The sequence below is a fragment of the Anopheles marshallii genome, chromosome 2 (genome assembly GCF_943734725.1).
Source record: "Anopheles marshallii chromosome 2, idAnoMarsDA_429_01, whole genome shotgun sequence".
Classification (NCBI taxonomy): Eukaryota; Metazoa; Arthropoda; class Insecta; order Diptera; family Culicidae; genus Anopheles; species Anopheles marshallii.
This window is the reverse complement of record NC_071326.1, coordinates 23,013,363-23,024,871: the sequence shown is the minus strand read 5'-3', so window position 1 is coordinate 23,024,871 and position 11,509 is coordinate 23,013,363. Positions and strand designations below refer to the sequence as shown.

Sequence of the window (11,509 nt, the reverse complement as noted above, 5' to 3'; positions counted from 1 at the left end):
CCCTTCGCCCACACACGTACAGCTGTTTTGCGGTGATATCACACAGACCATTTTCCATCGTGCAACGTAAATTAAACATTTAAGCACACAAAATTTCTCTACCGATCACAACAATGTATTTTCTTCCTGCCTTGCTTTACATTCATCAAGCATTTTCCTTCTAACGACTTAGTCAATCGCACTAAAAAAAAAGCTGTCCGAGAGATATAAAAACAAAAGGGCACAAATAGTCGGGCTCGCGATAACGATATTGTGCACGTTCTACGCATACTGAAACATTCGTTTGCGTGTTAAATTTCCACGTTGGTGCGCTTTGAAGATACTGTCCCCTGCGATCTAAAAGTAACTGTGGCTGGCACCAGACTGTAAAAGCCATCGGGTTGAACATTCGCCTGGCGGCTAACATTTCACGTAAAAGCGGGCAGTCCGAACTGTTCCGGGCGGAATTCTTCCAACGATTTCAGTACTACGGTCGCGTGCTTTCGCTGATCTTCCTGGATGTGCGGATCGGGCACCATCACCGCCTGCATACCGGCCGCAATGGCCGCCGTCACACCGTTCGGTGCATCCTCGAACACCAGGCACTGGTCGGGTGCGGGACGGTCCTGGAAGCGGGCTGCTGCGACCAGAAAGATGTCCGGTGCCGGTTTGCCTTCCTTCACCTCCGCGTCGGACGAACCCATCACCTTGTGGCCGAACAGCTCGAACAGTTCGCGATGGTTCTTTGTCTTAACTTCGACCGAATCGGCGCCGGAACTGGTGGCAAGGGCGATAGGTACGTTGTGTTTGTGCAGATGGCGCACCAACCGTTCTGCGCCTGTTTGACACACATGGGGAAGAGCAAAGTGATATGAATAATAACGATCAAATGAACGTGCATCGAACGGACCAATCTAGCTTGGGGAACACAAAGCAAAGGGAGCATGCAATGAACAGGATGAACGATACAGGAAAATAACAAAAACAGCAGCCAAACGAGGGCAACATCTGTTAATCACACACAACACGCACACGAATACACCGGTGTTCGAATCTGACCTTGCATTAGTGGTGCCCCGCCAAGATGTAGCAGCTGGTCGCGTCGGAACCGCGCCAGAAACTCATCCACCGTGCAGGGCAACTTCAGATCGTTCACCAGTATCGAGCAGGTACGCTGTTCCGTCGTGCCCATCACCTTCATGCGGGTCGGCCACGGGTACGGCGAGTTGTACGATTTCAACAGATCGCGCAAGATGTTTTCGTAGATTTTCTCCGTATCTGCCATCACCCTCCCCCGGGGAAAACCGACAAACCCCCCAAATGCGCGGACAACAACAATGAAACGGAAGCGGGACGCGAGTGTGACGGGGATGTAAAAAAGGCGAGAAAGAAAGAAAAAGAAGAAGAAAAAAACACACACACACACGCGGACACCATTAGTCGGGATCGGTACGGTGCGGCAAACGTTACCTGGCATCAGCTGGCACTGCTCCATTACGCGGTTTATGCGCTCGGTCGAAATCTGCACGTACTCGGCAGGCGTCAGTGGAAGTTCCAGCGCGGCCACTATCGCTTCGGCCGCTTCGTCCCGCTGAAGGCCCATGATGGTTTGCTTGATCTCCCACGTGTACGTTTTGCCGTACGGTTCCGCGATCGATTGCGTTACCTGCGTGTAAAGATTTTCCGTGTCTGTGTCACGGGTTGGGTGGGCACGTGAATGGATGATGACCCAGAACGCAGTGGACACGCCGTCGGAAGGCGTGATTTTTTTGTGTGTGTGCAGAAAACGGTTACAGATTACAACATTGTTGGCACGGTTGTTGGCTGTTGAGGCCAAGGGGAATGCGCTGCACGCGATCTACAGTCGTGCGCGTGTGACCAAGAAAACCGTTTACGAAAATCGTATGAGAGTGAAATATTTCACCACCATCGTACGTGAAATATTTCAACCGCAGCACACGTTTGTTTGATTCTAGTGCTGATTTGTGACAAGTTGATGTAATGATACTTTTTATTAGTTTTTCTTTTAAGTTTTAAGAGACGATGATTAAATTCTTTTCTAATCAAACTGAACTGATTTATCATTGAATCCTACTGATTTTTTATACATTAAATCAGTTGGCTCATTTCAACTGTCGCAGTGGTTTTTGAAAAGCTGTTTCAAATGATGCAATCTTGTAATTCTATGTGATGTCCGAAATAAAAAGACCATCAGAATGCGAGTGATATACCGTACATAGGAATTTTTGACTCTATGTCGGAATTGTGGAAGTATTGTGCAATTGCAATAATTCGAGCAAGCTCAGAAGTGAAATATTTCGAAAGAAGAAAAATATTGCTTTCATAAATCAAATACGCAGTTTTAGGCTAAAACCGTAAGCAACGGTTAGACACGCTATGAGTATTGCTTCAAGCCTGCACTAACTGATACCAAATTACCAGGTCACCCTTCCCATCCGTGACGTAGCTCCAACTCAAGTGCCATCAGTTCCTGTACTATCGGTGTGACTTCTTATCACTCTGTGTGTTGTCAGCCGCAAAAGATGGCATTACACGATGGACGTAGTCCCCCCCCCCCCGTTCCGTTCGCGCTATGACGGGTTCGAATTTCAATGATGAACAACATATTCTGCCATCACATGCAAATAGCACGAGTTCGGTTGAGGCAACCGAAGCCTCTTGTCGCTGGATTGTTAATTATCGTCTGTCTCGGTAATAATTACCCAGCCAACCATCAGGGAACCTTACCATACACCTGCTAGCGAGTGAGATAAGGCTTCGTATCCTTTCAAGGACCACCGCCACCGTACACTATTGCTTTGTTGGTTCGATATTTAATCAATTTTACTGCAACCTAACGAACATGCCCGGCATGCAGTCATGCACAGACCGGGCTGCAGACGGGTCGGGGGTGGCAGGGAACTAATTTCTCTCCAACATCCGTTTAAAACAATTTTACAACACAACGGAAACGATGCAGCAACAAACTAACATCACTTCCGGCTTCGATATGAATATTCACGGCTTCATAAATTGGATCCCGTGTGTTTGCAGCCATAAGGGTCCAAAACAGGAATACACCTCACCACCAACTCACTACTTCTTCAAAGTGCATTCTCATCGTCGTACTGCATTCCGGACGAATTCGCGAATTCATCGACTAAATAAACTTGACACTGAACTGACGGTGTACCAGTCGTACCAGGCTGCACATATGCAACCGCATCTCGACCGAGCACGAGGCAAACGCGAAAACGAAACAGTGCGTCCTGCGTGTGCCACCTCTGCCCACTTCCTCACGCCCACTTACCGAGCAACAGCCCATCCATGTCGAAGATACAGTGGGTCACTTTGCGGAACGTCGACATTTTGCTTCCGGCCGTACCGAGCACCGAACCACTACTACTACCGAATAGCCGGCTCATCGTGGCTGCGTCGTGCTTTATACGTCGTTGCGTTTCCTGATTCCGGTACTCTCCTTACTCCGGTTCCCCCCCGACTAGCTGGTCGGTGCTGATTCCTTCACGAAACAGATGTTTTTACTGCTGTTTTTTTCATAAACAACCGAGAGCGTTTTCTATCGGCGATACAAAGGATGGAAAGCGAGAGCGTTAGTGCACTTCGGGACACTGGTATTTTCGGAGCATCGTGCTGGTAGAACCGGAAGAAGACGGCCATTCTCTCTTCTGCCACGGGTCGAAGCATGCCATGCCGAGCGGGAGCGAGAGAAAACGAGACGTTCGTCTGATTCCAGCTTGATATGTGTGTTACTCACTCTCACGACGATCCAAGTTGCCGCTGGTTGCGCTTTCGATATTGCGACCGACCGTGTGTGAATCCTTCGGTGGGGAAATTTCACTTCCTGTTGCGTCCTATTGCTGCACACAAAGGAAAACACACACGTAATGCGTAAGAAAGATAAATAATTAGCATCGCTGGCAAGACGGGAAGATCCATTATCGAGCGCTTCGAGCAATCCGTTTGTTTGGAAACTGCGCCCAAGTACCAGAGGTAGAACAGTCCGCAAGGACGTTCGCACAACAAAGCAGTGGCAAACGCAATCATGAATCAACGTGAATTAAGGTCATTATCAATGTGGGAGATGAAACGCATATCATTGCTTTGATGCCACTCGGCCGGACAACGATGATAGGGGTTGCATTGCGCGAACAGACAAACAACCCATCGGTAACATTACTATCGCTGATGAAGTGAGATCAGTTCGCGATCGTATAAACAATTAATAGCACCAGCTATATATCTATTGCACTTTTGTGTCTTCCTCCAAGGGGTGGCAAAAAAAACAAAATCCCCTACATGTAAATACCGCGCCATTACGCCTGGTGAATGGGTTGTTGTTTGCGTGCCATTTGCTGAAGATAACACACAATTTGCAAAGAGGCCCAAAGGCACAAGACCTCTGTTTGTGTATATTCGCCAGCTCGAACCTTCTTTGGTGATGTTTTGTTCTTCTCGGTTCTTATGTAACCGGCGGTGCCGTGTTTGTGTGTGCAGATGATTATTACTTTCGTTCCTCGTACTCATTGCACAACGTAATGTTTCGTTATCGCTCCAGCTGATTGCAATACAGTCGTGCTAGTGCACATAAATCATAGTTTTTGGTGGTGGCTGTGCAGTGTTCACACGTCCCAGTGGAGAACGGTTTGTTTACCTGGTACGTTCGATTACACACACGCACATGCACGTATGAAATGGTTGAACTAGCTACACTTTTCGGTTATGGGCATAATTGTACTCGTAAGCATTGCACTGATATGAATCAGTAAGAAAGAAATAACTTAGGAACAACAGAAAAAACTACCGTCCAGCATAAAACCGCGTGCTTGCACATGAACGGTAGTACACATTTGGAAGCACTAGCAACAACATCAGCACAGCTGTCACCGGGCAATGTTATTGTTCAGAGCTGTCAAATCCGCATGGTGTACCGTTTGACATTTCAAGGACCATTCGTATTTCAATTGATCGTTGTAAGATGATTCAAACAACGGCAGAGCCACACGGAATACAGAGCAGTGAATTCCGTGCGTAATATTATGCAACATTCTCGAAAGCAGAGAAATGAGAGGCTTGTAAATCTAATTCTTACCATTTTTAGATCGTTCGGTTATTCTTAACATACACGAAACCAAACCCAGCCATGTCTAAGGAGACTTGTATGATAGAGCCAATCCTTTGTCCCGCGCTCTGTCTAGGAATTCTGTTTAATTTTTATAAAACAAAGAAATATATTTGACTACAAGAGACAAACAAATCATATTTTATTTCCACTTTGTACTTATTGAGACAACTTTATTATGAAGCGTAATTGAATGACATCTTTGACACGAAGTTAAAGTTATTGAGAATAAACAAAAGTACCAAAAAAACGTAAAGCTTGGTACTCATGAAAAAAGCACATAATGTAATCGATGCAGCTAGATGCAACGCTACTAATCGCGATTAACAATTATGAATGTATTGAAAATACTCGTTGATAATGGTCTGTACACAGGCATGTTTCCTCAAACTTAGAACTCTATGACTCAAAAAAGATGACATAACAAAGGAATACCTATTAACGAACACTTTTCTCTTCACGACTCCTGCTGCTGTTGCTCTCTCCTGTCATACCGTCCATACTTATCTTAATCTAGCTTAAAAATCAGAATGTAACATCTCTCTCTATCTTTCTTTTTCATACCTTGTTTCTGTTTCAATTTCACGAATTTGTACGCACAATTGCGGCTTTATCACAACCTTGCAACCGATTTACCAGCCACACATTTCGTAGGAGTGAAGCAATTGTAAAAATATTCGGTCGTTTGTGCGTGTCTTCTTCGGTTTTGCTTTGACCAGTTCCAAACGGGATCCGTGGTAACAGCCTTACGAACCCTTCACAATGGCTCATTAGTCTGGAGGAGTCCTCACAGAACAATACGTCCCACCATTCCCCAAACGTAAGGGAATAGTATAACTGATCCCATGACCTTCCCCATTCGGGCCCTATGACTTTGGAGGTCTTTCTCCAATCTGACCCGGGAGAGAAGGTATCTCCTCAAAAAAGTATCTTTGGTGTCCTGTTGGTTTTCGCTTTCGGCAAACAAATCGCTTACTTTGCTGGAGCTTCGGGATCGTTCTTAACCGGCCGTGGTCCAGTCCCCACACCATTCACCTGACCGCGCAGCTGTTCCCCTTCCGGGATCCACTTTTTCTTTGCCCTTTCAAATGCTTCCACAATACACGACCGGAACAGCTTCTGGTGCAGTACGTACGCACTAACGTGCCCCGCATCGAGATAGCGAATTTCTGCACCCGGCCATATGTCTTCCAAGCTCATGCAGCTGTCCCTCGGAATGTACGCATCGTCCTTCGCGCAGATGGCAATAATCAGCGAAGTGTCGTACGGTACGGAGAAGTTCTTCAGGTGCGTACATTCATCCATCATGCCGCGCATAAACTGTAACGCTTCACGTTCCCACCATCGCTGTTTGGTCGTATCGATTGGGATACGCTTTTCCTCCGTACCATCGGGTGACGCATTCGACGCGGAAGAGCCCCAGCTGATGTATTCCATAATTTTCGAACCAACCGATTTGGAGTTAGTTTTTGGTTCTTTTTCTTCTGCTTTCACTTCCAGAATCAATTTGTTGCCTGCTGATTGCCCACTACCTTCCGCTTGAAGCTCTTCGTTGTGTCGTTTCAGTGCGAGATGTATCTTCGTATTTAGCTCATCGATCTCTTCCTGCGTCAGTTCACACCGCACGTTCGACAGCAGTTTGTTGAGCAACGGTTCGGACAGGTTGAGCGCATTCGTCCGGTTTATATGGATGAGATTGGACGACTGTTTCTGCTCCCGTTCCGGTGTTGTTTCGCGAATAACGGTCAAGTTTACGTCCGATGACGGATCGCCACAGACCAGATCTTTCGTTTCGTTGATGTCTAACCGTAGCTCTTCCACGGATTGGTTGAAGTTCTGTATGAAATGCTTGCCCGCCACAAATGCATCGTCCACGACGGTAACCATCTTCGAGAGACGCTCCCGGAAGTTACCATCGGCGAAGTATTGCGTCTCCAACACGTCCCAGTTGATAGAATTGCTCATGACGCCCTCGGTAAACACGGACGAGGCCGTCGACCAAGACAGGCAGGGTACGAGTACGAGCGGTTTCGGCCAGTTCGTTGCAGCCAGCGAAGCCATGTGGCCACCCATCGAGAGACCGGTAATGCCTAGCGGACCGTACCCGTTGCGTTCGCACCAGTTCAACAGGACGAGCGATTCCAGCACCAGACAACCGCCCATGACGAATATGTCCGAGACATTCTGTAGGCTGGACGCACTGAAAGAGCAAACAGAAGAGTTAATTTCTTACTTTAGTTACTACAACACGGCGAAAACACCCGATCTTACCGTTGCTCTTTTGGCTTCCGCAAACCGTAGAAAGGGTTTTCCAAGATGATCGCACCGAGATTTGCTTCCTTTAGCAGTGGTTTGGCGATCAGATTCCGGCGCTTCCAGAAGTACTGCAAGCAGATAACAGAAAAAAAAACATTGGATTAATACGCATCGTGTCGATTGATGTCGAACCTCACAACTTACATGATCACCAGTACCAGCCAGATGGATGCAGATCGGCTTGTACCGTTCATCATTCCACTTGAGCGGAAGCAAAATTTGGAAATGTGCATTCTGAGCTACATCAGGCACCAACCCGGGCATATAGATTTCTAATGGCGAAATGAACTTTCCTTCCAGTATTTTACAGTCCGAGTGTATCTCTTCCTTGGTAATCTCAACCGGATAGTCGCGCGGTACCAACTGTGAACAGGCTGCACGATTCGAGATGATCTTTCGGAACGCAAACAATCTATAGAGAGGACGGGAAACAAACAAACACATATAGTAATGGCATTGTCCGATACAGGAAGTGGTTCGATATTTATTTTTAACAGAAATTCGTCAGCAGTTCTAAAAGTCCGTTCGAAAGTCCATTCATCTCTGTTCACCGTTCACCGGTTGGTTAAAAATAATACTCGAAAGGAAGAAAGTCCACCGCTGGTGGGTCAATAGTAATATATATCGATCATCCGACCATATTCTGTTTAGCGGCATTGGCTCAACAGGATCTTCTAATGATGTCCAAGCCAACAACCGCAGTAAACTGCAAACCAAGCCGTTCTGTGTGAAAGGTCATGGCCAATTTGATGACGCGATTTGAGCGAACGCATTACTGTGTGTACGTGATTTCTAGCAGGCGTTGCGTTTTGTGCTGCTGGAGAAGACTGTTAACCATGGCAACGATTTCATTCGATTAATATTTCGCTGCTTATTAGCAAGAAAATAAATGTCAATACTTAGCCTTTTATTTACACTAAGTGGATTATATTTATTGGAGTACAAATAAAAACCTCATCGGCTATACCACTCGACGGGGGGTCATTCTCACCAATCATGCAAACCGGCAATTTCATTATCAACAAAAGCCACGTTATTAGCGAGCGATAAGCCCCTTTTACTTGAACTTGATGTAAACAAATCGCGCGCCCCTGCACCAAATCTGGCAGCACTTCCCTATTGCAGTGTGAAACAACTTTGCTGTGCTGTACGTGTATGCGTGTGGATAAATGATGCACTAGTGTTGGTGGCGACAGTGTGTACAAATTCCTTGTTGTTGTTTTGAACGATAAATAGTGTGTGCAAGATCGTATGATTTTTTATCTTTTTTCTCTTACTCCAGCGTGATGTGCGTGCGTACAGGAAATTGCGTCTTTGTCAAAGCAACACACCTCTGATTCCGCACGTACGCACTTCACGCGCCCCCCGGTGGGGTGGGAGTATCTGGTTCACAAATGTTGTTAAAATACAATCCAGAAGCTTCTATTCGGAGTGCTACACTTCAAACATTATTACTTCACCGGTCAGTTCAATATTTGGGGGCTCAATTTTGTCGCTAAAAATAGCTCAGACCACGAACATGAACGTTGATCTGTAGGAACAAGAATCCGCTAAAAAATGCTGCCAACTTAGTAACACATGATACAGCCATGGTAACACACAAACTCCCATCGCCAGAGAGCAACAGGAACGTTAAAACACTACCAACAGCTAGTGAAATTATGTAATTTGAATCGGTGACGTTTTTAACAGGCGCTATTTTCGGGTTTTGTTGATTGTTTTCCGACCGTACCTTTCGAGATTTTCCGGTTTGCCCCAGCCTTTGCAGAAGAACTTGGTCAGCAGCAGCGACCGATACAGCCCGTCCAGACGTGATGGAGGCATTTCTTTGCTTTTTTAGTTTGGAGAAAGACACGACAAAACGTCACACAGCAACAACAAATATAAGCACACGGCGAGAATCGTCTGGAACGAAATGATGCACGGTAGATAACACTTTTCTGCCCTTATCACGCCTTTTTGCACTGCACGAATGAAACACTTTTCTATTTAGCAAACTCTTCGGATACTGATTATCCCTTTAGCAACACAGCTTGTTATCGTATTGTAAGCACTTTATGTCCACTTTTGCTAGGAGGAGGAGCTGAGATTGTTGTAGAAGTAACACTTTATTTTCACTTCTTTACAGCGTTTACCTTGCCGGCCGTATAACGAATGTCCATTTGGAAGAGTTTCTGCGGATCCAAGCAGCACTCTCGCGTTCGCGTTGCTACCGTTGCGCTTTATTCGAGTAATTGACCCGCCATCACGGTGGCTGCGAGCGCTTAAATAATTTCGAATAAACAATCGCACACACGCGCACGACCCGTACGCCGTACGTACGTGCGATGGTAGTGGTGTTGTACGTGACGAATGGAGCTGTCATTCGTTCGACTGCCGGTGTGTGCGTGTGGTTTGGGAAGGGATGCTGTCAATGATCTGTTTACGGTTTTTTTAAAAAATTGCAATCCATTTGGCAGTGGCGCAAAAGCTTTTGGGCCAAAAATACGTTGGAGAAGAAAACATGTCTTGCCACTGCATTTATTTACTTGCACGGATTATTTAGCTATTTTTGATCATATAAATGGCGTAGTTTCATCCTGTGTTTAGCACAATTAGAGGTGGGTATACTAATAAACAATGCAGATGAACCGATAAATTGCTAACTACTACTGCTCTTCTACGTAAACATAAGTGCTCTTAACCGTTTATGTAGCGTCTTATGTATTCATTGATCTGCAACACTCTTTGTCCTTGAAATAGCCTGCATTTTACATTGCAGCATGTCATAGACATTTAGACGAAAAGCCAACACGACATCACGCCATCTATTGAATGTTGTTTTTGATGATGTTCTCCTCCAATGGCACTTGCTGAGCGCCCGGGTGAGGTGAACTGCTAAAAACTATGCTAAACCCGGCACATACCAGCTTGCGGTGCTAAATTAGTCACGCCGCAACCACACCAACACACCGAAACAACCACCGTACTCAAGTACGGACGAGCCTCCAAATCTGGTGCTGTGTTTGCGCCTACGCGGAAGTTGGACAGGTCATGAGAAATGCGCGATAAGCGCGATGTCTCACAAACGCTCGCTTCAATTTCATCGCCCTCCCGAAAGCATATATTTACGGATATATTTAAATCCGAGCTATTTTAGAGTTGATGCACTCGGTGTTGTTTATCGCTGTTGACACAATTACGACACAAACACAACTGGGTCATTTCGTCGCAATATCTCTCTGCTAAGAGCTTATATAGAAAGTTGTACATAACTCCGAAGTTGGCGGGAATTTGCTGTGGGATGCTTGGGAAGTAATGTTTCACCTAGAATGAGACAAACGATAAAAGTAAATGCATTACTGTGATATCATCACATCAACATACCTCCTGAACATCCATGCAACATCGACATCCATGATCTCTATCTGTTCTTTCCACAATTGTGGCTCTGGTGGATGACATTGACATCATTGGACGTAAAGCTGCGACAGTGTCTGAAGCTTACCTCCGACTGAAACACGAGGCCTTAAGGATCAATACAACTTAGATAATGTTTCTCCTCACCGGAAGCTCTGATCCGAACTGTCTCTGGATTACCACAAATTCCTACGATCCAAAAGATTCCATCAAGACAAATGCAGCCTACATCGCCCTCTAACACATCTGGTAATCCTCTGTGGCCTTAAGCCTTGGAAGATATGGGCGAAGGAAGTCAAAGCTCTCGAGATTTTCCATCATCGGATGCTATCGTTGGCGGTATTTGCGAGCAGGGCTAGTGTAGAAGGAGATGAACCACGAGCCGGCTGTGGTGTTGGGTGGAGAAGACATCCGGACAGTGGCCAAGTTCGAAAGGACACGATGGCTGGGGCACGTGTTGGCAACGATCACGTGGGCTGGATCAAGTGGAGCTTCTCATGTCATCGGAGATTGAAGAACAGCCCTCTACCGAGTTTCCGGGCCATGTCAGTACGGCGTGTCCGTGATCAAAAACCATAGACAATACACCAAACAACGACTACAGATAGTATGAAACGAGGGGGTTAAATGTACCTTTATTGAAAAAATCTCAAATCGGTATGCGATACATTGATT

The 11,509-nt window shown here is 46.0% G+C and overlaps 2 protein-coding genes across 3 annotated transcripts; both read right to left on the bottom strand.

The window, feature by feature from the left end:
* Positions 1–407: 407 nt before the first annotated feature.
* On the bottom strand, positions 408–3,425 carry LOC128710385 (probable pseudouridine-5'-phosphatase). 2 transcript variants are annotated; one of them, XM_053805436.1, is made up of 3 exons: positions 3,290–3,425; positions 1,450–1,668; positions 408–817 (listed from the first exon to the last, which is right to left on the bottom strand). In XM_053805436.1, exons 1-3 carry the CDS (start codon positions 3,402–3,404, stop codon positions 408–410), a joined length of 744 nt encoding a protein of 247 aa, XP_053661411.1. In that variant the 5' UTR covers positions 3,405–3,425. The 2 variants fall into 2 exon arrangements, with proteins under 2 accessions (XP_053661411.1, XP_053661413.1); XM_053805438.1 differs by lacking the exon at positions 1,450–1,668 and adding an exon at positions 1,039–1,257 and having other exon boundaries at positions 3,290–3,404.
* A 2,666-nt stretch (positions 3,426–6,091) lies between these two features.
* On the bottom strand, positions 6,092–9,259 carry LOC128706994 (protein ABHD18). Its single transcript, XM_053801939.1, has 4 exons — positions 9,168–9,259; positions 7,580–7,847; positions 7,391–7,503; positions 6,092–7,319 (listed from the first exon to the last, which is right to left on the bottom strand). Exons 1-4 carry the CDS (start codon positions 9,257–9,259, stop codon positions 6,092–6,094), a joined length of 1,701 nt encoding a protein of 566 aa, XP_053657914.1.
* Between the last annotated feature and the right edge of the window lie 2,250 nt (positions 9,260–11,509).